The 27,243-nt window shown below is 33.2% G+C and overlaps 2 protein-coding genes and 1 long non-coding RNA gene across 3 annotated transcripts; all 3 read left to right on the top strand.

Moving 5' to 3' along the window:
- Positions 1–5,614: 5,614 nt before the first annotated feature.
- On the top strand, positions 5,615–10,625 carry LOC145323365 (uncharacterized). The gene is made up of 2 exons (XR_013880930.1): positions 5,615–5,982; positions 10,307–10,625. It is a non-coding gene; the product is annotated as an uncharacterized LOC145323365 (long non-coding RNA).
- Positions 10,626–11,323: 698 nt separating this feature from the next.
- LOC145323097 (uncharacterized) lies at positions 11,324–16,314 on the top strand. The gene is made up of 3 exons (XM_080165480.1): positions 11,324–11,364; positions 12,073–12,575; positions 16,166–16,314. Exons 1-3 carry the CDS (start codon positions 11,357–11,359, stop codon positions 16,312–16,314), a joined length of 660 nt encoding a protein of 219 aa, XP_080021606.1. The 5' UTR covers positions 11,324–11,356.
- A 7,996-nt stretch (positions 16,315–24,310) lies between these two features.
- On the top strand, positions 24,311–26,952 carry LOC145323364 (uncharacterized). Its single transcript, XM_080165792.1, has 4 exons — positions 24,311–24,501; positions 24,753–25,017; positions 25,403–25,490; positions 26,075–26,952. The coding sequence occupies exons 1-4, from the start codon at positions 24,364–24,366 to the stop codon at positions 26,151–26,153; spliced, it is 570 nt and encodes a 189-aa protein (XP_080021918.1). The 5' UTR covers positions 24,311–24,363; the 3' UTR covers positions 26,154–26,952.
- The last annotated feature ends 291 nt before the right edge of the window (positions 26,953–27,243 follow it).

Here is a 27,243-nt window from a genome sequence, read left to right as displayed (position 1 = left end):
GCTTCGCTTATAATATTGTTCTTTGTTGTCCCATGAATCAATATACCAAAAATCAGATCAAACTGATAATTAGATCACATAAAAATTTGTTGTTAAAAAAGTAGAAAAATCAACATGTTTAAAATGGACATACGGACATTCTGGTAATGATTATAGAGTTGCTACGCTTTCTAAATCGTACCAAACTACTACAGGAATCATCATGCAAAGTTTGAATTCGATAGGACAATTCTAACATGCCTAAATTAACGAATAAAAGCTATCTATCTCGGACGGACGTACGGACGGGCGGACGGACGTACGGACGGACGGACCGACCCTAATTATAGAAAAGCTTCGCTTTTAAAAAATGGCATTTACGAAAATAATTTTATGGGACCAGTTTGTGATAACTCTATCTGTTCGTGCAAGCAATCTTTTTATAAACCATTAACTTTATTAGGAGCGGAGCTACTCATTGTATAAGGTTTGTTATTGCATTCATACGTCTGTCCTTCCATCCATCCAGACATCTAAAGGGATAAGACAATGGCCAATAAATTTATGTAAATTTCCAATTATGATACATAAAAAAAACCCTTCTGTAGATTACAATTAGTGGATAAAAAGTTTGTACACTCTACTAAATAAACCAACCAATCAAAATTCATTAAAAGTTCATAAGGTTGATAGGCCAACGAATAAGAAAACGTTATTATAAGATTTTGGGCACTAGTGTAATAAACAGCCCAATGTCCCCTCCTTTCCTGCCTTCTATCTAACCAACATTCAAAAGTAAGTTATTCAAAACATACATTAATTTAGAATTATTGACATCTAAATATTTAGGCTAACTGAAAAAAATCTATAAATAAGCGTCTTTGCCCCTGGCATTTAGAGGCTATATATTCCAAGTGGATGGGAATGACAGAAAAATATCCTAAAACCACCCAAGGACGTAAATCTAAAGGAAAGAACTCAATCGATTCCTTAGTTATTGTTATCTTATCTGATACAGACAAAAAACTGAACTAAAGCACTCTCAGGGGAATGAAAAACCGTACTAATTAGCCATAAGTGCAAGGCCCCCAACTCATAATAAGTTGGTTGTCATGGGGTAATGGCGCAATGGGTAAGGTGTTGGCCTGGTAATCTAAGGGTTCCCGGTTCAAGCCCTGCCACGTGCAAAATTAACTATGATGAATTGAACCATACTGAAAGGGCGAAACACTGTGTCTATGAATACTTTATAATATAGGATTGTTAATATCAAATCATTTTGACAAATTGTCATGAAAATGTTGCTTAATTGTTATTGCTGCGCTTCCTATGGATGTGATTGTCATTTTTCTAACAACACACCTTGCTTATAACTAAATTTTTTTTTTAAATTGTATGTAACTGTAATTTTGATATTTTTTGCAGATTATGTTGTTAAATTAAATGATCTTATGCTAAAATATTTTTTAAATTTAGATTAATCCATTTTTTAAATTATTGTAATAACCAAGATTATAACCCTAACGGCAGCTATTTTTCTAGTATAACTTATTCATACCTTGTAATAATATTACACCTTTCACGGCATCTTGGTGTCTTTTATAAATAATGAATGCCTCTAACGGCAGCAACAGTTGTCTAGTAAAACTATGATTACATAGTAGAATTCCACCCCAAACGGCTGCTAACAAAATACTTTTGAAAATAAACTACCCCTAACGGCAGCTTAACGTCTAGTATAACTAATGAATGCCTCAAACGGCAGTTACAATTGTCTAGTAAAACTTATGGATACATGAAACGGCATCTTGATGTAGGATCAACTAACAAATTTTTTTATGAAATAAATTTCCCCTAACGGCAGCTTGATATCTAGTATAACTAATAAGATATATAAGTTTTCCGGAATTTTAATGTTAGGGGGAGATTTGAAATCTGCATCAAATTTTAAGGATTTTTTATAAAATTCGTTTTTTGTATAATTCTTTATCTAAAAGCGGAAATGCATTTTCTCGTATTCATTCGAATCCGGTGGATAGGAACCGGTTCTCATCCATACGAAAAAACTATGTCTATCATCGTATTATATCCAGCTTTCTACGAATATAGAAATGTACAATCATAAGAATAAAACTAGTTTTTTTAGCCCGTGCCTTCGGCAACTCGGGGCTAAAAAAAACTAGTTTTAATCTTATAATTGTACATTCTATATCCGCGGAAAGCGGTTTATAATACGATGAAAGAAATAACCATTAAGTTAATTAATTTTGACCAATAGGATAGGTGGATTTTAAACTACCTGCGCTCTAATTGGTTGAATGATGTACGCCATCCAATCAGAGCGCAGATTTTTTAAATCCACAAATCACAGATGCCAAAATTAATTAACTTAAATTGCATTTCCGCTTTTAGATAAAGAATTATAGAAAAAACGAATTTTATAAAAAATCCTCAAAATTTGATGCAGATTTCAAATCTCCCCCTAACTTTAAAATTCCGGAAAACTTATATATCTTAATAACTAATAATGAATACCTTGTATCAGTACTTACCAGGGATCTAAAGGGATAGGACAATGTCGATAAATTTATGCAAATCCCCAATGATGAAACACAAAATTACCCCTTCTGTAGATTTCAAATACTGGTTGAAACGTTTGGATGAACCAACCAATCAGATGCAATAAAATCCCCCAAAGTTGTTAAGCCAAAGAATAAGAAAAAGTTATTTTAAAACTTTGGGGACTAGTGTAATAAACATCCCAATTACCACTTCCTCCCTGAATACTTACGCTATTCTATTTAAAATGGTTGCAGTGAACTGCTACCATTAAAAAAATAGCAAATTTTTAATAATTCAGTTCTATGCTGGTTAGTAATCATTTGACAAATACACCTATCTATAATACAAAGTAGCCTGATGTCTATCCGTCTGTCCGTCCGTCCGTCTGTAACTCCAGAGGTACTTATTTTTTTCCTTTTTTAAATTACCTCTTGTGCAAAGCCCCTAGAGGCTAGGAGCGAATCCGCTAGTTATCCTAAAAGTAACAAAATTACTTCATATATTCTCTTTTAATTTAAGGTATTGTCAGCTTGTTATTGCAGCGCTTATCATTAAAATCTAAGTCACGGTTATTTTGCTATTTTTATTATATATTTAGCAATTTGCGATATATAAAGTATGCCTGCTATAATGACTAAATAAGGATACTAGAGTTTAATCCACTAAAATGGAATTGTGAAACACCCCCCCCCCCCCTCCCTCTTATAATTAATAAGTTAGCCCTTCGAACTAAAGATCTGCAATGTTCATAAATTTGGCACTCCTGAATCATGCTTAACCTAACCCAACCTACTAATAAAAATCAGGGAAATAAAAGATAAGACAATGGCCGATAAATTGATATACATGATGATTCACAAAATTACCCCTTCTGTAGATTACAATTATTGGTTAAAACTTAATTAAAAAAACAAATCAAAATTCTATAAAAGTCCCCAAAGTTGTCAAGCCAACGAATAAGAAAATGTTATAATAAAACTTTGGGGATTAGTAAAATAAACAGCCCAATGTCCCATCCCTCCCTAATAAAGAATAACTTTTTTTTTTAAATAATGAAGTAATGGGGAAGTTTATAGATGGTCCACTGGTGATTTATACGGGTGTTACCTTTACGAGGTGCAAATATATTAAATAGCAAAGGGAGTCATGTGAAAAAGGAGTAAGGGAGTAAAGAGGTATCCCTCTAAAATAACCAAAATTAATCAGAAATTAGCCAATTTCAAAATTATAAGCAGCGCCAATTATACAAACTTGCAAAAGTATGTCTCTACATCCACATGTTGAAATCACTGACATGAAAAGATCTATATATCTTATTTTTTTGACAAATTTTAAATTGACAGTCCGCTGGATTAGAACCAGTTTTTAGACATACCAAAAAATCATTTATAGCATCGTATTAGAGACATTTTCCGCGAATATAAAAATAAAAATCATAAAATTTATATCAGTTTTGTTAGCCCCTCGAATTCAACAACGCTGGTTTTAATCTTACAATTTTTCAATTTAATACCCGCGGAAAGCTGTCTATAATATAAGAGGCGATAAATAACTCCTCTCAGTTTTGTAAAATAACCAGAAAATTGATGGGAAGGAAACAGAAGGGTAAGAGGAGGGCAAGGTTGAGAGGGTTTTCTAAACTAAATTTTCACGGATGGTAAATAACAAGAATAAATACATACAAAGTTTTATTTTAGGAAAGCGAAATTGTGACATATTCATGATATCAAAATAGATTCTTATTATTCTATTGAATGCTAGAACAAGTCTTTAAAAATGTAGAAGACATTTTATGATAAAAGTGTTTTTTGAGATATGTGTTTTCTGAGATGACCCGTGAGTTTAGCTCTTTTGACAAAATTTAACGCTAATAGTTATTTATCGTATTGTAGACAGCTTTCCGAAGGTATGAAAATGAAAAATAATATGACTAAAATCAGGCCCGAGGCTTATGAACCAACCAATCAAAATTTAAGAGAAGTCCTCAAAGTTGTTAAGTCAACGAATAAGATTACGTTATTTTAAAACTTTGGGTACTATTGTTATAAACATCCCAATTTCCACTCCCCCTCTGATGAAAACAGAGTAAGAGATACTAAGCTTTAAAGATCACGTGTTTCTCATATAAAAGTATTTTTCAAGTGTGAGAAAGAAGGAGAGAAAAGATATTTATCACATCGTATTATAGACAGCTTTTCGTGGATATTATAATAAAAATTATGAGATTAAAAGCAGATTTGTTAGCCCCGAGGGTCAGAAGGCCCAGACTAACAAAACTTTTATTAGTACTATAATTTTTATTTCAGTATTCGTGGAAATTTTCCTTAATGCGAGGCAATCCATTAATTTTCAGTATGGCTGACAACCGGTTCTAATCCAGAGAATATTAATCGGTTTGGAAGCCATAATGGAAAAGGAAGAGTGTATTTAAAAGGGGTGAGACAAGGCTGTAAATAAAAAGATCAGCAAATAAAATAAAAACAAGATCGATTAATTCCAATGATGCTGGAACTATCATGGCGTAACACTGGATATCATAGCGACGAAAATAATAGGCAAATTTCCCTAACAACAAGCGACATATTTTTACTTGGATTTTGCACCAAATTTACTTAGAAATATTATGATAAAGTTATCCTTGCAGCTGGCTAAATAACGATAACCCCATCCATTTCCTTTATCCCATTCCCTCCCCTCGAACTGGATGAATGAACTGACCAATAAATGAGGAGCTCATATAGGCAAGCTAAAGCAAGCTAAATTGACGACAAATTTTTCTGTCAATATATTAACTTATGTATTCTATGTCCATAATAAAAACTAAAAAAAAAACTATTAATAGAAAATTAGAAACTTTAACTTTATCAGTTAACATTGAAATTTAACACTGATTTTTTGGCATTTTAGCTATCCTTTTATTTTTAGTACAATAAGGAGAGCGACTAGATGGAGAAATAGATATGGGAAAGAAAGTAGGAAGGCGTAGTAGTGCGACAGAGAGAGAGAGAGAGACAGAGAGAGAAAGGAAGGGAAAGAATTTCCGTAATTTCTCCCATACCTCTGGTTACTCAGTTCCTGACCAATAGCCAAGGAAAGTGGACACAACTGCCCACCTTCTAAATTTCACAGAGAAATTTCTGCAAAAAAAATACACCGTGTATTTTCTTCTCCCCACCTACACACACACACACATAAACCACAGAAACTAAATAAGAAAATCTGATTACAATTGCGGACTTATTTTTCTTGTGTGTGTGGAAAATAAAGAAGTCTGTTTGGTTAATGTTTAATTATACAATAAACCTATATATATATATATATATATATACAGTATTACTTACATATGGAAGTGAAATTTTTGTGCATGTGTTGTTAAAAAAAATGTATTCATAATTGTTATGGAAATGTGAAATTTGTGCAAGATGACCAGTGAACAGAAAGGTAAAAGTTTTAAGTAGCACAGCTACTCTATAATTGGTTCTATATAACCGTATGTATAGGTTCAAGGACAAACGTAAGGGTTACAAAGGTCGGAGAGGAAAAACGCAGGAGTGTCCAAAATTTTAGGTTAATTAGGTATTTCTTAGGTTAGGTTAGGTTAATATAAGAATATACAATAAGCCCCCTGCAGGGGTTAGTCATTTAAAAAACCTATAAGATGGTTTAAAATAGGTTAGGTTAGGTTAAGTGTCCACTCTGACGTTTGTCCACTTCGACATTTGTCACTCCTGCGTTTGTCCTAGGACAACACCTACAACTGTAGATTTTTTCACCATCGCCATATTTTTTTAAAAATGGATCCTGGATCGATTATCTGGAAAAATCCATGGTATTCAAAGGCTGAATGTACTTGTTAATACCTAATACTAATTGATACTTATAATAAGTATTTTTCACACATGCATGTGCGTTGTGAGATAACTGTGCATCATTAAGTAATGATTATTTCTGATTATTTTTAAAAGCGAAGCTTTTCTATAATTATGGTCGGCAGGGGCGTCCAAGCTTTTTTTTGGGGGGGGTAAAAAAATTAGGGGGGGGGGTAATTCGTGTTTGGGGGGGGTAAAATGGCCGAAATTTTTTTTTACCCCCCCAAAATTTTTACCCCGGGGGTAAAATTTGATTGGGGGGGGGTAATTACCCCCCTAAAGTCTGTTGGGGGGGGTAAATACTCCCTCCAAATCTGTTGGGGGGGGGGGTAATTACCCCCCCCAAACTAATTTACCCCGGGGGTAAAATTTTTGGGGGGGGTAATTTAATTATGTAAAAAAAGCACCTACCTAATCTATTAAGTTAATAAGTACTATCCTATAACATAAAGTAGTAAGTAAGGTTTATTTGACTATAGCTTCAGATTTCATTACTTTTAATACTGAGGTCTCCTTTTTAGGAAAGCTTCACATAGATCCCATGATGGTTCCACACTATTATAGGTCAATCCTTTGAGTGGTTTTAGGCTTTTTTCTCCTCCCTTTTTACCCTTTAGAAAACATGAGTTCTTAGATGCTAAGGGCGCCACTACTATTCAAATATATAGTAGTATCTCATTCTTTAAAAACATAAAAATACAATAATTAACTTACTAACCAATGAACCAATATGATTATACTTTAAAGTGAAGCGTCTTATAGGTCCTGGTAAGTTTTATAACTAGTTTTGAGACACCCTGACATCCTCCCAAAAGAAATCGCCTATAGAAATTCTTTTTCATTATTTAATGAAATATTTAATTTAGTTAGGTATCTATTTTATGGAATCTTCAGTGCTTTACAATTACATCATAGATCCCCGGGATGGTTTTAGCCCTTATAAAGGCCCAAGCAAATAAAACATGATCAAACTATTAAATTTTTTGTTATCATGGTTAAGAACTGTTTTAACTGGTTGGACTATATTGGGGTATAGTCCCTTTTGTGGCAACGCTCTTTAAGGGGCTTTTCTTTGTTTTTTTCACACAAGCTTCTCTCCTATTTCTAGCCCCTGCGGGGGGCCAATTGCTTAACCATGTGGGGCAATCACCTAAACCAATATAACCTATCCTAAAATAAACTATTAAAAGCCATTTTAAAAATACGACGAATTGCCCCTTAAGGGGCGTTGCCACGATGCAAATTATGTAAAAGACAATAAAAAGAGAGAGAAACAATTTAACAACAAACAACTTATGTTTCATGTAATTTTCTGTCAATCGATTAGAACATGGAGATAGATGTCATTTAATGAAGATATGTCAAAATAATAACGATTTCGCCTAGCAACTGACTTGGCCCTGCCCTACCCTAAAGATTTTATGACTGACTGACAGTTTGCAATGATATAAAGCTTGATATTTCAACGACTAATGTACTACTTATTTTATTTTTGGTAACACAGTTCACCAAAATAACTTTAAATCTTTTTAATCAATTAAAATATAACTTTACTTTTTTATTCTCGTTTAGCATGTATGATGAAATTTGTAAACAATAACAATCTGTCTGCTACGAACGTATTCGTAAGAAACCTGTTTTTTGGAAGCCGGTTTAAATGTCGTCTTCAAGATCTGATTTAATTGAAACATTAGGATATACTTTTCATTAACTATTAGGAGACCAAACGAGGAACATAAAATATATTACACCTCAAGGCTCGAGTCACACTATGACTTTTTTTAGGGGGGGGGGCGGGGATTACTCCCTCCCCCCTCAAAAAAAAAAATTTCAGTAAAATTTTTTTTTAAGAACATTCAATTTGGGGGGGGGGGTAAATACCCCCCCAAAAAAATTTTTTTTAAAGAACATTTATTTTCTTAAATATATAATCATTACCAAAATGTCCGTACGTCCATTTTAAACATATTGATTTTTTTACTTTTTTAACAACAAATTTTTATATGATCTAATTATCCGATTGATCTGATTTTTTTGTATGCTGATTCCTGGGACAACAAAGTACATTATTATAAGCAAAGCAACTCTATAATTAAGTCCTAAAAATTTAAGTATGTCCATAAACATTATTCTATATCAAGCAGTTTTTCAACAAATTTACTTACAATTTTGCATCGACTCTCATACATTTATATTCTTACTATTCAGTTCTGACACTATACAAGTGTTAATGTCCGTTTGTCCTACCGTTTCAGCGCTTCTCTTTTATGGATGTTGTCATCCTTGTTAGACCTAATTTTATTGGTTACATTTTGGTGAGCAACATATTTACGTTAAGCCGTTTGACCGCTTTTATATCCTTTAAAGTTCATAGACTTTTAGAAGTATTCGATACCAGGAACATTTTACCGTAAACTTTCTTATAATATTCTAAAATACCGGACTAATTGGGTTTTGATGGTCAGGGAAGCTTTATAGAGGTCCTTTGTTTGTCACTACTATTAATGTATGTTTTAATTATTACTAACTTTAACTAAAAAGCCAAAATATAATGATAAAAATTTAGTTCGCTTATTTTCAAATTATTTATTTTGCAATTAAAAAAAGTACAAGCCGCGTATTTGAAGTTAAACCATCAATGTCAGACCAAATAAAAACCAATAGCACATTAACTTTAATCACTCTAAAATTATAAATTAATACATCATCAATTGTATCATAGTTTACTAACGGCTGCGTCTCTAGCATCTAGGGACTTTGTATTGAAAGGAATAAAAAGGTGGTAAAAAAATATTTTAAAATCATCACAAGGCTTAATTGTTAAATAAAATAGCCTAAAACCAACCCGTCACCTATGTGAAGCTGCCCTATAAAGAAGAACTAAATCAGTTTAGTAGTTAATGAAGTTTTGAGCTTCAGACAAGAAAACCTTACTACTTTATATAATACTAGCGGCTTCTCCCCTAGCCTCTAGGGACTTTGGCCCAAGAGGTTTGATCAAACTCATTTTTCGTATTTTAGATTTAAAAGAAAAATTTTTAAAAAATTTGGGGGAGGGGGTTAGTCGACCCCACTATTTTAATTTTGGTTTTAAAAAGAAAAAAAAATTTGGGGGGGGGGGTATTTTTCATTTTTTTTGCAACCGCCTTGTGCAACCTTTCTATGGGGTCATTGAAAATCAACCAATGGTGGTACTTATATTAACACAGCCAAGTAGCAGAAAATAATTTTAAAGCAGACGAAAGAGGTCTTTGAAAAAGTAAGGGATGTAGTTGTCTGTATAAACATTATACACTATACTGTAGATCTGTTTTCTTAACTATATGACCCTTGAAATAATTTATCTGTTTATATGTTATCTAATGTACTAATATACTTAATGACATCTGGTAAAATCTCTTTAACATTTCTATAAAACATTCCACACACACAAACACTCAAAAACACAGACATATAAAATAGGGATCTTAAAGGATAAGACCATGCAACGATAAACCAATGTAGAATGTACATCTCCATTGATGATAAACAAGATTAACCCTTTCTTCGTATTAATATAATTGGTTATAAAAATTAATCAAAAGTACCCAAAATTTTTAAGGCAGTAATTGAGAGTCCGTATGATAAAACTTTGGGTACTTACATTTATAATTTCAGAGACCAATGTCCCCTCTCTCCCTACATTATTTATACACAAATACAAAAGCAAATATAGGTTAATGTTAAAAAACGCTTATTTGAAATTAGTTTAGAAATCATGTTAATTACTAAATATTGCATATATAAGTTTGACTATTAAGATCTTTAAAATCCTGAGTCAGGTATTTTCAAAGCCATAATTCAAAGGTGGGTGGTAATTTTATCCATTGATTTTTTAACAATTATTTCTAATTTAGATGATGGACGGCAGTTTCCTCTGGGGCTTGGTGTTCGAAACCCGGCTGGTGGAACTTCTTTTCTCATACCAGATACCTCCACTCTAATCTCAGGAAAATCAAACAATTATAAATATCTGTTTATATCAGGGCTCGGCAGTCGCGCCTCAGCCGCGCATAAGCATCAAATTTATTCCGCTAGTGTGACAAAATTATTTTTGAAAAGATGGGTTGTCTGTTTAGGAACAGGTTACACATCCAGCTGAATTTTAAGTTATAATATGACGATTTCACTGAGGCTTACACAGTGCTAAAGCGCGGCTGCCAAGCCCTGCTTTATCTTTTATCATATCTTGACAATCTCTCACTTCTAAATCGATTGCTTTAATAAAAAGCTTTTATAATTGCTTGAGACTATCTCTATCTTCTGTAGATTTTCTTTGTGTTTGGCATACTACGACCGTACGACGTTTATTTGATATTAATTTAATTATACTAGCGGGTACGCCCCCTAGGAGCCTCTAGGGGCACTTAAGTTAGGAGGGGGAAAGTCGACCTCATCCAACGTAAAATTTGATTTTCAAAAGAATAAAAAAAATATTTTTTGGGGTGGAGGGGGGTTAAGACACCCTCACCAAAAATAGTTTAAAACCTTCCAAGGACCTACACGAGGCTTCACTGTAAAGGAGAACAATGTCGGTTAAGCGGTTAGCGAGATCCTTCGGGACAGACAAAAAACGTTTACTACTTTATATAATAGGATTTATATTTATTGTTTGTATTGTATCTTTAAATTCATCTTTGCAATTTTTTGCTTTATGCGTTACTAAATGTACTATTTCTAGGGCGATTTCTCTTGGGAGAGTCAAGACAACCTTCCCTAAAACATCTATAAACCTTCTCTTGACCTACAAGTAGCTTCACTGTAAAGGAGAACCAAATCAGTCAAGATCCTTTGCTACACACAGACAGACAGAAAGAAACACATTTTGATACTTTTATATAGGAATTTATATAATTTTGAATCTAATTGTTTGTTATATTTATTCAGTTGTTGTGTTAGCTGTTTTTATGGTCAGGTAAAAAATAAGTATTTCCAGTTAGGCTTCGAAACATGTTTTTTTATAAGAACCCGGAACTATTTATAATCCAGTGGATAATAATCGAATTCGGAGCCATATTGGAAAAGAAATGACATACATTGTAATTTATAATAGAAGCAAAACCACTTTACAATTTTGCGTATAGATTCTCTGTTTGATTTTAAAGAACGTGTCCTAACTTTTGTGATTTTTTAATTTTTTGCCATTATGAACAAAGATAGTAAGATCTTTAATTTGACACCTTACTTTTTGAATTCTGTTGAGTAAATCAAAACTTTGAACTTTGGGAGCTCATAACGAATGGTTTAAAACAAAATCGCAAAAGTTAGAACACGTTCTTTGGAAAAAAACGAAGATCTTTATAGTGCCTCTAAAAAATGGGCAAAAATTTAATAACTTTTAGTATCCCGAATAACGTCATATTAGAATAGTCCATAACTCTAGTGTATCGTAATTCAGGATACTTCGGCCAAAAGATTTTAAATTTATACCATTCTTTTTATGCACCCTAAAGATAGTCCTTGTGTACAAAATCTTACTGAAAACTTACAAACTAAGAAAAATAAAGTATTTGAAACAAGCTTTTATATTTTACTTTCTGAAAAATGTTGGCTTGGCGTAAGGTTTTTTTTAGCCAAAATATTCCCACCTCAATACTTTTGATAACGTTTGCTCGTTATATAGGGTGTTTAGTCGAGTTCTGGCGTCTAACCGAGTACAGCGAGTTTCCATAGGAGCGGATCCAAGTGTTGGCAGAGCAATGGCGGCCTCAGGAATCAATCAAAATGGCGAACACGACGCAGAAATGAAACATAGTGATATCAAATCAAAAGTTAGATCAGTGGCGTTTGGACTACATCAAAGTGTTGAAAATTTACCAATAAAAGTTGATCATAATGGTCATACAGAAATTAATACCAGTAGTTTTTCAAAGACCACAAATGAAAATAAAAAAGTTATAAAATCCCCCAAAAACTTGGTAGCCTCAGGACAAAGTCAAAAAAGTAAGCTCAATAGACCAAAAGTCAGATTATCAAAAACTAATATAGTATTGGACAAATTAAAATCTTGGAAAACTATTAAAGAGACATCTAGTGACGAATATTTGGACCAATATGATGAATTAAACAACGTGAAATCAAACCTAGAAGCTGATGATGTCTATAAACAAATCAAATTGTCCTTAGGTATAATATAGTCAACTTTATGTTAATTGCTGTATTCCAAAAATTGAAGCTGTCGAAGCTGCTTATAGTGCACATAAAAAATGACGTCATAATGGCCTATCATTGATCAATTAAAATGTAAACTGGCCTGCCATTGATAATTGGTGTTTTGGCCTATCATTGGTCATTTGTATTGTATGACGTCATTTTTTTATCACATATCCGTCAAATATACGGCTGAACGAACAGACGAAGAGATAACTATAGTCTTTAAGTAGCTGAACAAAGGGTCTCAAAAATCAGCCTTGTGACGTCATAAAAATAAATGATTATCTATCTTTTTTATGTGTTTTCTTTCCCACTTCTCATCTAATCCCCCCCTTTATTTTTATGACGTCACATGGCTGATTTTTGAGACACTTTGTCCAGCTACAGTTTTTATTACAGATAATGAAATTGCATTATTTTGCGCAGCAATGTTGTCATTCTTGTTGTAACTATTTTTTTTCTTTTGGGTATATATCATGAGTGCTAATCTTTACTCTATATATATTTTTAAAGAGTTGCAAATAGAAAGGTTTTACAGCCGCAATCATTTTTGTAGGGGTTGGGTAAAACTAGGGTTGGGCCGGATATCCGGTGTGGCCGGATATCCGGCCGGATACCGGATATTGAAACTATCCGGCCGGATATCCGGCCACACCGGATATCCGGATACCGAATATTGAAACTATCCGGCCGGATATCCGGCCACACCGGATATCCGGCCCAACCCTAGTAAATACCCAAAGTTGTATAATAAAGTTCGCTTATTCGTTAGCTTCCCAACTTTGGGGACTTTTATAGAATTTTGATTGGTTGTTTCAGTAAGTTGAGTGTCCAAGTTTTCAACCGTTAATTGTAATCTACAGAAGGAGTAATTTTGTGTATCATCACAATGAATGTACATCCATTTATCGGTCATTGTCTTGTTCCTTTATATCCCTGGAATAGTCCTGAATTTTGCGTAAACCTGAAGTTGCAGACAGACAAACAAATAAATAGATAGACAGACAGACAGAAACACAGATAAACAAATAGACAGACAGGCAGACAAACAAATAAATAGATAGACAGACACACAGATAAACAAATAGACTGATAGACAGAAAGGCAGACAAACAGATATTCACACATATTTCCGAACGAGCTGCGGCAGCCGAAACCTTGCAAATAGTACGCTAAAAAATTAAAATTGTGAAGACAAAACTTTTTCTCTCCACTTGTTTATCTGACAAGCACGGACAGGGTATAAGACAGGAATAAAGGGAATAGGCGATAATTTTTTCTCTTGAATATAAAAGGGAATGTCTAGTAAAGATGTTAAAGTGAACAGGCAATGATTTGTTCTCTTGGGTATTACTTATTACCTGGTTAGGGTGTGATTATCTTTCAATTAAAGTGATCATTTAGACAAGCCAGAGCGGCATCCGCTTGATTCGATATTTTAACATTCAACAGACAGCCAACCCTTTGATTGCACGACCATTGTCTGGAAGTCCTAACTGTGTATGGTAATGTGTTGCACCTGTTTTGGGCCAAGGCATTCTCCCTTCTCTGTCTTTTAATGTCGCGCATGTGACATATATATCAACAGTTTTGAACATCTTTAGTTATGACTCGGTGTTGAGTCGAGATTCGAACTCATCCCCTCCCCGACAACTACGTGTTACGGGAGAACCATTTCGGTTCATTTTTTAGCGACATCCTTCGGTAGAGACAGAAAGACAGACACAAATAAACACAGAGGCATCCTGTTACTCATATATAATGATTCCTATATTTTCTGAAAAATTGCTAATTTTATTTAAATTAAGACTAACCCTTCTATCCCATTTCTATCTGACATGCACGCTTAGAAAGGAGGGCAATTTTGTTCATAAGCAGCGCAGCAATATAAATCAGGTAGGAAGGGGTCATTGGACTGTTTTTTTATTACACTAGTCCCCAAAATTTATATTACTATTCATTGGCTTGGAATTTCGATGGGTTGGTTCATTAAGTTCAGTGTCCATACGTTTCAACCAGTAATTGTAATCTACAGAAGGGATAATTTTGCGTATCTTCATTGGTGACGTACATCAATTTATCGACCATTGTCTTATCCCTTTAGATCCCTGAATAAAGAAATTAATAAAATTGTAAAATTTATTGTTGGCAGTTTTTGTAAAAAAAATCATTTTTTGTTTGGTACCTTTAGTAAATCCTAAGCAAATAATTGGACAGGCGGACGTACTAACGTATGCAAATTTTAGGGTAGTTGCGTTTCTTAAAAAGGCTAATTGTGCACAAAACCACCGTTATAGGCACAAGAATAAAGTAAATTATATCATGGCTAACAAATTATATTTTTCATGGAGAAATATTTCGTCTAATATAAGAAAAAAATCAGAGATCTAATAGGATAAGACAATTGCTGATACATTTTTGTACATCCCCAATAATGACGCACAGAATTACCCCTTCTGTAGATTGAAATTAGTGGTTGAAACATTTTATATCCGCGGAAAGGTGTTTATAATACGATGCGAGAAACAACTCTTATTTCATTTGCATATTTATCCAAAAATCTCTGAAACTATATAGGAGAAAGAAAAAATATTAGGTCGTGTTTTTCTTTATAATGGCCGAATTTACTTTATCAAATTAAGTATCTAAATTTTGGGGAAAAAATAATGGTTTTATTTTAACATATTTTATTAAGCTGTTGTGCAAATGAAAGCTTTTGTATATTTAGGGCCTGTACGTTATTTTTTTATTAATAGCGGCTATGCCCCTGGAGGCTTGAGGTTGGGTCATGCCTTTAAGAGAAGCATCATATTCAATATTCATCCTTAGGGGTTGTGATAACCAAAATATTTTTGATAATATTGAATTTTGAATTACTCTGTATGTTTAAATGTTCGTTTGTCTGATTCTATTTGGCTGAGCTTTGCTTTGTGAATGTCGTCATCCTTGTAAACCATATAATTGAAAGCTTTAAAATCAGAAATTATAAGAATTGGGGAGAATGGAGGTGCTTTCACAAAAGTGCTTGTTGAGTTCTCATAACCCCATAATCCCTCATTTTTAAAGTAAATTTCAACAAATGGGGGAAGTTTTCCTCTATGCCTAACCCCGGGGTTACCTAGCACCGAATTTATCCTAACTTAAACATCCCTAAAGTTTTATACAAAACAATAAAAGAAACTCATCTTATAGTTATATCTATAATACAAAGTAGAACGATGTCTGTCTGTCCGTCTGTCCGTCTGACCGTCTGTCCGTCTGTCTGTCTGTCCCTTAAGATCTCGGTAACCACTGAACCGATCGGATTTTACTCTTCAGGGTATCTACCTATTGGTCCTGTGGTGGTTTTAAGCTATTTTCTCGGGGGGTGGGACACCCCCAACCCCCCCAAAAACCAAAAAATCCCCCCCATTTTTTTTTTTTTTTTTTTTGAAGGAGATTTCCATGGTCCTTTACGATTTTTGCAATAATTTTTTTTTTACCTCCTCTTGGGGCAAAGCCCCTAGAGGCTAGGGGCGAAGCCGCTAGTACAGATATATTTTAATAAGACTATACTATATTAGAAGATAAACCAGAGAGCATACATCCAACAAAAATGAAACCTTCAGAAAACACTTGGAATTCCACCATTATGATGAACTTTATAACATATATTCTGGCAACTATTAAGAGGAACACATCTTTAAATACAGGAAATTATAATTCAAATTGAATAAACATAATAAGCTTTCATAAAATTGAGAACCCTGTCGGTAAAGAGGCTAGTAAGATCTTTACTAACAAACAAACCAAACCTCACTACAAGATCATAATTAAACACAGTGGAGTAGTTATTTATCGCATCGCTTTCCGCGGATATTTAAATGAAAGATCATAGTATTAAAACCAGTTTTATTAGTTTTTATCAGAGATTACTTATTTTTTATGATTTTATTTTGATATTGGTGAAATTTGTCTGTAATTTGATGCTATACATTATTTTTCAGTGTGATATCAGGTTCTTATACAGCGGATATCAATCTGTTTCAAAGCTATACTGTGAAACTTTTACAACTGCACTGTGCATTTAAAAAAAAATTTATGATATTTGCGGAATGCACGGCACATCTACGGATGTGACTAAACACCTATTACCTAAACTGACATAGGAAGTGGGAAGACCCCAAAAATTTTACATTGTGGCCGACGGCTAAAAAGCAATTCATTTAAAATAAACCTTTTCCTTTAGTTTACTAACCCTTTAAAAGGGTCTCCAAGAAACCCGCGAATTTTTTCGCCAAAAAGTATTTCTGCTAAATTAAAGTAAAAGTATAGATGGGGCAAGGCTTAAATAACTGTATGTCCACGGGGTGGGATTGATTGGGTCTTTGAAAATCAGCCAATAGCGTCGGAAATATTAACACAGCAGACGAAAAAGGTTCCCACCACTAGAACCAGGTATTTGTTTGGGTTATCTATACTCATATTTCTGCAAATATGCCCGATTTATTTAAAAGGCACTTTCATAAGCAGCGCTGCATTAATAAGTAACAGCATTATTATTTTTAAGAGGGGATTTTTATTTTTTTTGTCAATCTATGTTTTGCGTGAACGATTGAACACTCTATAAAGTTAAGTAATGACATTATTTGTGAGATTTTGTGTAATAATAGATTGCGAATTTTTACAACAGAGAAATTCAAATAAGAACTGTCAACTTTAATTTTAATAGGGATGGATGGATTTATTATTTCTTGGATCTTACACCAGATTTTCATGTTCTCTAATAAAGTGTATCACGCAGCGGGCTATGATAACGATTTACCCAACAATAAATGGCAGGGTAATAAACCTAAATTAACGACAATATTTCCCATGTCATATCATCCACGTATATTCTATATTTATAATCTTAGGCATGTTACCTAACATATTTTATTTATTTCTAGACTTAAATCATTTGAGAAACTTTGCCTAAAAACCCAGGAAGGGTAGGGGATATAGTACTATTGTCAGGTGCCCAAATTTTTATGAGCACGTTCCCTTATTCGTAGGCTCCAGAACTTTTAGTACTTTGATTAAAACTTGATTGGTCAGATTAAACTGGCAGAGTCGAAACTTTTTGACGATGTCTTTCAATCTTTAAAAGGTCTGATTTAGTTTATCATCATTGAGGATGTATTTTCAATAATATTCTTACCTCTTCAACTCCCTGCTAAAATATTTTAGATCTTTTTGAACACATACACACTTGTTATGAACATTATCATTCTTGCTTTTTAACTATTCAAATTCTATGCATTCAAGAATATCACAAAATTAAATTGATAAATTCTTAAATGATTTCCCATTCTAGGAGACATTAAACCTTTATTTTGTTTAAATGAAATGATTATAGTTTAATATTTGTGCTAGCCCTGAAGGTACAAGTTTTTATATGAAACATGATTACTAGAAAATTACTCTAACAATTCAACACCACACAGTGGGGCAGTGTTGGTTTAAATCTATTCTATACCTTCTGAATATTATGCTATAGTACAATGAGGAATTGGTTTCATTTATATTTCAAAGTCATGTATATAAATCATTAAAATAATTTTGATCTTGGGGGAGGGGATTTTTTTCAAAATGACTATATTTTCAACTATTTGTTTTTTAGTTGCTTGGTAGCGGATATACTAAATCAAAATCTGTAATCATATCTGACTGCCTGTCCATTTAAAGTTAAAGCAAAATATTCCTAAATGACTTGGTCTCGAGCTGTGGTGACCTGTAGGGGTATGCAGATTAACTATGCAAAATCATCTTCTTATTGCCATTACTTGAAAATGAATTAAAATAATTATTTATAAATTTTATACCAAAAAGACTTTATGTTTTAAAGTGTAAAGCGGTAGATTTTAACACATTTCATTTTACTTAGATGTAATATATTCTAAATTTCTAAATGGCCCAGTGTGTACTGTGAAATTTTATATCAATTTTGTATCTAAACTTTGTCAGCAGCCTACTGTGGCTGTTATAAATGAATGTTTTAAGGATAAAAATTTGTTATTTAAAACTATTTTTGGCACATTTTTGTTCTTTTTCCTGCTTTTAAAGAAGTACATACCAAAAAGGAACCTTGAAATGCGGATCTAATTATTAAATAGCCATATCTATGGTTACTTAAAATTAATTACACTTCATATTTCACGTCTAATATACACAAATTAATGTATTTTACAGACATATACAAATTATGTATATAGTCTAATAAATTAGAAAAACATGAATTTCAGTAATTACAAATGTTATCGAGTTTAATTACTTTTGTGTTTTTTTAGCTATGGAATAATATTCTAAAGATATAATTTGCAGACAAAAAATAAAATATCTCTTTCTGAAGGGTAGGTTATAAAAATGTAATATTATTACTTAGATTTTACACCAGATTTTCATGTTTTCTAATACACTGAAACACGCAGCGGCCTAAAATACCCCCAATCTTCGCCATTAGGATTTTTAAAAGTTGCAGCCGCAACAAACAGCTGAGTGGTTTTAGGAAAAATCATCCACTCTAAGCCGCACTCAGCTGCCGACACCAAATAATAACCCTTATCAGCACATGCAAAATTTAAATTCAGATAAAGGTTGCGTCTGCCTAACCATTTTCTAATAGCTTGTATTTTTACTAATGGCTGTTCCCCTAGCATTTAGGTACTCTGTATTAGAAGGGTTAGGAAAAGCAAGAAATAAGCCTAAAAATCCTCAAAACACTTCAATTTAAAAATAAGATAGGCCATCTAATGTAATAGCATGTAATTTTTGCGATATACATCCTTCCCCGGATGTGTTAAAAAATTTGTAAGTTTAATAATACATATTAGCTAATTACATATATGATTACAGGGTGGGGCAAATAAGACCGGACAAACTTTAAACGACCATAGCTCCAAAACTACTTGACCAATCAGGACGTTTGACCACACTATAAAAAGCTTAGGTAATGACCTTTTAGCAAAAAAAATCTTTGGACGTAGATGGACGTGTACAACGAGCTGGCCGCGCATATGTTCAACAAGGCAGATTCCAAATGCGCCGGTGGTTTAATCTGGATTCTCGACTAGGGCCCACTAAATATGACCTCAGCCCATCTGTAGGTGAGGTAGAGTTATGCAAATTGCTGGGGATACTGTTAGATACATAAGTAAGACACTAGAAAAGACTAGAGCTCTCTATCTGAAATGGCTTGGCCGTAGTATTCCAGCAAAGTGAAACGGGGCAGACTTTGAGATGTCAAAAACGTCAAAAACCGTGAAAATTTCTCGGTTCTTGACTTTAGGGACCCACATTGAACTTTAAAACTCATTTTAGACTATAGGTTGCGCAGACAACCCTAGCTTAAACTTCATGCCATTTCTAAAAAGGTAAAGAACGTCGTTCTAGCTCAACTGTGGTCCAAATAAGAGCCTCCGTGTATAAGGGTAGCTTGAAAGTTGGGCGAATTTGGTTCCTGCGGTTACTCACGTTCCTAAGGAAATGTGGCCTCCCAGCAGCCCGATCTTAATTCAATGGACTTTTGGGCCTAGGGCTACTTTGAAGCATGCACCAATAGACGTGCCCATACCAAAAAGACCTCCCACATTGCCACTATCAAGGAGAACTACGCCAGCTTGGACAGGTACATTTTGACCTGGACCTGCCGGCGGTTGAGGAGACGGGTAGAGGCGGTAATTAAGGCTGGCTGTGATTTTATTGAATAATCTAATAGTCATATACCTATTTTGCTTGCCAGTTTTTAAAATTCAATAAAATCTCTAAAATTGACGATTTTATGTTCATTTGTTTAAAAGTTAGAATTTGTCCGGTCTTATTTGCCCCACCCTGTATATGTAATTTTGCCATTAGATAATTATGTATGTGCAAAATTTTCTATTTTCACCGCGCATGGAGATTTACATAATGTGCATAGTTTTAACCCTGAATCAGTGGGGGAAAATAAATAAATATATGCGGGTGGGGGGGGGGGTTGTCTTTGTTATATATGGTTAATATGTGAATATAGCGGTTGCGCCTCTAGCATCTAGCATATAATGTTTATTATATAACTCTAGATTAGTTTGCTATCAAATCTAATAAATCAATTTTATTTTATTAACTTAATTTAGCATGTTTAATATCCGGTGGATTAGAACCGGTTCTTAGCCATACTGAAAAACCAAGTATAGCATCGAATTACAGACAGTTCTCCACGAAGATTAAAAACAATTGAAAAATTATGCCAGTTTTGTAACTAATAAATGATTTTTTTCTCTAAAATTTTAATATATAAAGTAGTAGGGTGTTTTGTTTGAATGTTATGATAGCTAACCACTAAATCTTTGTGGAGCTTCACAGAGGTCTTTGCATGGTTTTAGGTTATTATTGAGATAATATTGTGAATTATACCATTTTAATTTTCCGGTAGTTGTCTTGTTGACCAAATTTATTAGCCCTAATAAAAGGGGTTACATAGTTTTCTAAAGCTGCTACGCTAGAAGTAGGAAATGCCTTGGCCAGATGTAAGGTACTTGGCTAGTTTTGTTTGGTTACATTTAGGCTAGGGTTAATAGGACATGTGTAAATATTAATGCACATTAACACACACACACACTAACTCACTGACGCATATAAGAGTATATTATACTGGAAGCATTGGTCAAAACCAAATAAGCTATTTTTCTAAAACCTAATTGTATGGTCTACTTGTTTTACTGGATGCAAGGATGAATAAGGTTCATAACTAGTGCAATAAAAATTTTTAAATTGATAATTTTTTTGAATTTTTAAAAAAAGTAACAGGATGTGTTTAGCGAATGATTTCGCTAATAGCGGAACCATCCCCCAAATTAGTTTACCAAATTCTAATTTTCAAAACTGAGGTAGGAAGTGTCCCTAAAGGTTTCTAGGGCGCGGCGTAGCCGCAATGCTAGATAAACAAAAATAAATAACAAATTTATGTTTTTTTAAACAAAATGACTTATAAATTAATCATACTCTTGATATTTGTAAGCTATAAGAGACATAATTCTAACTCTAAGCAATTTATGGAAAATTTGTTTTTTCTTTTATGACTTCTTTGTATTCCTGAAAATTGTATCAATGTTGAAATTCAAAGTTATATCATATTTTCACCCTACTTTTTTTTATTGAATTAATTTTACATATATCAAATTAAGCTGCGTCCTCAGCTAAACCGGAGGCTATAAGGGCGATTTTGGCCGCCGAGACCTACTTATAATTTCTAAATATCTGTTTATTATCCTCTCTCTTCTTCTCCACTTTCGATCCTTTTCTCTCCTCTTCTATTCTTGATGCTGTGAGTATTGGTGCAAAAAATATGACGTAACAAAAACAATTAGCCAATGAGAGGCCGTTATTGACCAATGGTAAAATTTATAGTGGACTCTCATTGGCTAATTGTTTTTGTTACGTCATATTTTTTGCACCAATACTCACAGCATCCTATTCTTTCTTTTTCTTTTCTCTCCTCATTTCTCCTGTCTCTTCTTCTTCTTTCTCCTTTTTACTCTCTCTTTCTCTACTCTCTTTTTTTCACTTTCCGCTTTTCTCCTTTCTGTTCATATTTTTCTCTCTTTTTTTCTACTTTTCTACTTTCTTTTCTTCTCTTTCCTTCTCCCTTCTTATACTTTTCTCCCATTTTCTCCTCTGTTTTCATTGTTCTTCCCTTTCCTGCTCTCTCTTCTTTCCCCTTTTCTTCTCTGTTTTTTAATATCTTTTGGATTGTTTGTCTTTGTATTTATCGTTTCAAACAGCTTTGCACCTTATGGACGGAATTATCCTTGTTTTCAAAACAATGATATATGAATAAATATTAAATTTTCTGAATAAAAAGTAGAAATTCTCATAGAATTGTTAAAAATGGTAAAATGAATGACTGTCTGTTGGAAATTAAAACTCCTACAATGCCCAATTAGCAGGGAGAAAGGGAACACAAGAATAGTTATGTATCGCATCGTATTATAGACAGTTTTCCGTGGATATTAAAATGAAAAATTATAAGATTAAAACCAGTTTTGTTTTTTTCATTTTTTCATCTGCGGCTTAACTTACTATAATGGCCTATGAGTCTACTGGTATACGTAAAACTTTTCACTCCTCTATCTCTGCATACATGATATATACACATTTTCATTTATTATTAATTGTTCATTGTTTTTCCTTTATAACCCCTCTAAATTTTCTGCTGCTGGTGTCCAATCCCATCTGCGAGATTTCATTGCAAACTTCATTGAGATTTTAGCAGGAATCTTAAGAGATAAGACAATGAACAATAAATTGATGTAGATCCCAAATGATGACGAATAAAAATACCCCTTCTTAGATCAAAATTATTGGTTTAAAAGTACCATAAGTTTTCAGCCAGTATATGAGTCAATATAGCTTTGAGTAACATGTCAATTTACTTTCCTATTTCCACACCTCACCCCCTCCCCCCCTCATGTATTTAAGAGATGGTTCATAATTGTTGAAAATAAAAAAAAGATAATTTCCTTTTATTTTTAGTTACGAATTTCAGTTGACTTAATTCCTTTTTTGAGGAAGTTATTGAACACCACTCTGATAAGTGCTGATTCATAGTTTTATTAGTATTGGGAAATCTTTAAATATTTTAACACCATATCTAATCAAAGACAGAGATAAAACTTCTCAAAAGCAGGATTAATTTTCATCAATCTTAATGCCAAGGAAATCATAAACTTTGGACCAATAGTTTAAAAGGTTTCTATTGTCATAAATAGGAAATATATAATACATAAAATAAGAATAATTAGTTCTCTTAAAAGGTAAGAAATAAAGATATTTTTCAACCTGGGGATTGTTTAGGCCTCCGAGGGTGAGACCCTCCCAAGGGGCTAGAGCTTTGGTTGCTAAAAAGTTAATTCCGGCGCTATAACACAAAGTAGACTCAGGGTACTGTTTATCCTTGCTGATCTCAAAATGAATTGAAAATGAAAGGGGGGGGGGGGTAGTTTTTCGTGGTTTTTTTTTTTTACTTTATATCAGGTTAGTTTAGGTTTTATTTGATACAGGGTAAAGGAACTGTAGGTTTAGGCCCCTCGGGGTTAAGGTCTCCCGGATGGGTGTTAGGCAAAAGGGAAAAGGCTTACTCAACCTCATTTGTTTTCAATTTATTTCAAAATCATATTTTTGAATGGTTTGTCAATATATAAATTCTTGTCCATGACAGTGCCATAATATTTACTTACTAGCTGCCTTGTTCAATGAAATATAACACATAAAAAATACTTGATGACTCATTGTTTTAAGGAATGAGAGTGTGAAAAAGTTTGCTACGAGGAAACAGAGACATGACACTTGAAGAAAAACTATTTAGCATTTCAATATTTGCCAGTAAATACATATGTAATTACCTTTTTTGTAGTATAATATTTTTTAAAAACAAATTCAGCGTATTGATGAACAATCAAATACAGGAAATATTTTTCCCCATGATAACAATCATTGCCAGTTTCCTTCAAATTGCCAGGTGACCACAGATCCCTTCTACATAGGGTTGGATGACCTCCCATCACAATTTGGGACGAACCACAAGAGTCAAGGGGAGAAGCCGCTAGTATTTATATATGTAATGTAGTGAATTATTGACAAAATAACGTTATTTCTCATTTCTCAATCACCAATAAAACAAAATGAAAATTATATTTGAATTAAAATAACAACAGGAATATCAGACTTTCTTGGAGACCTAAGATCTTGGCTTGTTGGTGCAGAAATGAATAAGGAGGATGTTTCAAGGCATTATTATGAGCTTTATCTGAAAACAAAATCACTGAAATATGCCAAAGAGAAATGTTTGTTCAGATGCCATAACAATATTCCAGATATTTTGGAGGCTAGAAGTAAAAGAGAGGTAGGAATGGATTTATTTATTACTTGTATCTCGCACTAGATTATCATGTACTCTAATCTAGTGAAACTTGTAGATGGCTAAATTAACGATCCTTTAATTCACCCCTTTTAACTTATCCCCTCTCCTCTTACTGGACAATCTGACCAATAAATCATGTCTATTTTAGCAACCTAAATTGACGAAAATAATCCCGTCATAACAGATTCCAAATGTAAAGTGTTGCTGCGATTCTAAAAATCTTTCTTTTTCAGACTTCTGGTAAGGATGAAATCTGGAATAAAGATAGTGACCTGTCCTCAATTATCATGTCCTACAAGTCAATTCCTCCAATAACAGAGTTTGGAAAACTCTCAGAGTCAAAGAATGTGCCAGAGTATGGAAAATTTGATGATTCAGCAGAGTCCAGACAATTAGCTGGGCCGTCATCAGCTGGTCCTGCAGAGTCCAGACAGTTATCTGGACCCTCAACAGGTGGCATTGGTGGCATGTCATATCAGAATATTTATCTTGCCATAGGTAAGCCATGAAACTAAATTTTTCCATTTTTGCCCTCCCATTAACATTGTTTGATTAAGGAAACAAATGATAATGGGGGAAACTTGACTAAGACCAATAAGAAACTCACTTGACATTATGGTTTAGCATGTAAAGTACACTTATTCTGTAGGCTAAAAAAGAACTAAGTCTTTATTTAAAATTTGGGCATTATCATTTAGGCAGCCCCGCAGAGGTAGGGATACCCCCAGGGGCCCAGGTGTTAGGCGTAGGAAGTAACCTCCAACCTGATTTATATTTTCAATTTATTTTAAAGAAGAGGAGGTAGGTGTTATCAGTGCTTGCTTTGTGTGAAAGCACCAAAAGTTAAAAAATTAACAAACTGAAACCATGAATTAAATTTTAGGCGTTGCTGCTACTGCATTATTCATGTTGGACACCCTGTACAAGGTCTACCAAATTTACATCAACACTCCAGCAAGAAATTTGAACTGGTAAGTTTTGTTCAGGGTCACCCCGAATGAGTTTTGGTTTATTGCATGGATCTAAAGGGATGGCAATGGCCGATAAATTGATGTACATCCCCAATAATGATACACAAAATTACCCCTTCTGTAGTATAAAATAAATGGTTCAACATAATAAATCGACTAATCAAAATTAACTAAAGTTCCCAAAAGTTGTTAAGCCACGTTGTTAAGAAAACTTTGGGGTCTAATGTAATAAACAGCCAATAAGACAATAAAATAGGCATCTTACCTTTTGCAATGATTTATGTTTAAATGACAGACAAGACTGGACCTTTATAATTGCTTTTCAACGAAACTGACTTTGTCCGTCTGTCCATCTGTCTCTGTCTGTACGACTAAGGTAAGATATTATTTTGTAAGCTTTAATTTGATATACATAGCTGTGATCTTTATTGAAGATTCCTATATGACCTATGATCATTAATTCTACAAACATTGTTTTGTCCGTCAGTCTGTTGGTAAAGCAGTGACAGTAATTTAAGATTTTCAATATTTGCCCACGAAAAAAATTAAGATAAACTTAAAATTATTAAATTATTATTTTTTAGGTTTTCTGAATTTAGAACAATAGAAGAATTTGTCCATGAAACATTTCAACAATTTACAGGGCAAATCATATTATACTAATATTTTATAATTTGTATATTTGGGCTTTAAATAAATTATCACATCATATTGTTATTTATTTATATTTTTAGTAAATCTATAATTCTCTGTTTTAAAGAAATTGGTATAGTCCCTTTCGTAACATGGAAACTTATGGGGCGATTCTGCGTATTTTTCACAGTAGCTTTTCTTCTATTTCTAGCCCATGTGGGTGGCTCTAACCCTGCGGGGCCAATTACCTAAACCTGTGGGGCAATCACCTAACTTAATATAACCTAACCTATCCTAAAATAACCTATAAAAAGCCATTTTAAAAATACGACGAATCGCTCCATATGGGGCGATGTTACGAAAGGGACTATTCCCAAATTTGTATTAATTATGTAAGCAAAATGAAAATGATAAAACTGGCCAGGGCTGATAAATTATTACATATGTATAATAATGGCTATTTAATGCATCGTGGATATTAAAAAAAAAGTTAAGAATTAAAACCAACTTCTAGTATTAGTTTTATGCTTTTTTTAATATTCATGAAAAATTGTCTGTAATTTCATGCTGTAATGGATTTTTTAATACTGCTGAGAACAGGTTCTGATCCACTGGATGATATTAATCGGTTTCAAAGCCATACTCGAAAAGCTAATTGTTAGTTTATAATTGAATGCTTAATTTAATGTCTAATATTTACTGACAGAAAAAGTTTCAGGATTTTGCTAATTCAATATCAGCATCAAATAACATGATAATATAATCGCCAAAAAAGTTTAATTTATCATATTTTTGTTTGAATTAATTTGCTTCATATATTATTACAAAATGTGTTATATGCATTTTTAACCACAACCATTATCAGCTTGGACTTGGAATTGTGAAATTTATTCAATTATCAATTTTATCTTTACGAATACTATGAAAAATTCAATTTTCCTTTTTTTGCATTACAATACACTAAAATCAATTTAATTTAACCTTTAGCATTAATGATTTATTAAATTGAATTTAAAAAGTTACATAGATATTTAGTCTCTTAATGCATATTTAAGATTGAATATTGAGGCAAATGAATAGATAGGGCTCTATATAACTCACGAGCTGGGACCCTGTGCCG

The sequence above is a fragment of the Acartia tonsa genome, chromosome 6, assembly GCF_053477335.1.
Source record: "Acartia tonsa isolate MP-2025a chromosome 6, ASM5347733v1, whole genome shotgun sequence".
NCBI classification, from domain to species: Eukaryota; Metazoa; Arthropoda; class Copepoda; order Calanoida; family Acartiidae; genus Acartia; species Acartia tonsa.
Note: the sequence above shows the minus strand (reverse complement) of the source record. Positions and strands in the feature narration are given on the sequence as shown.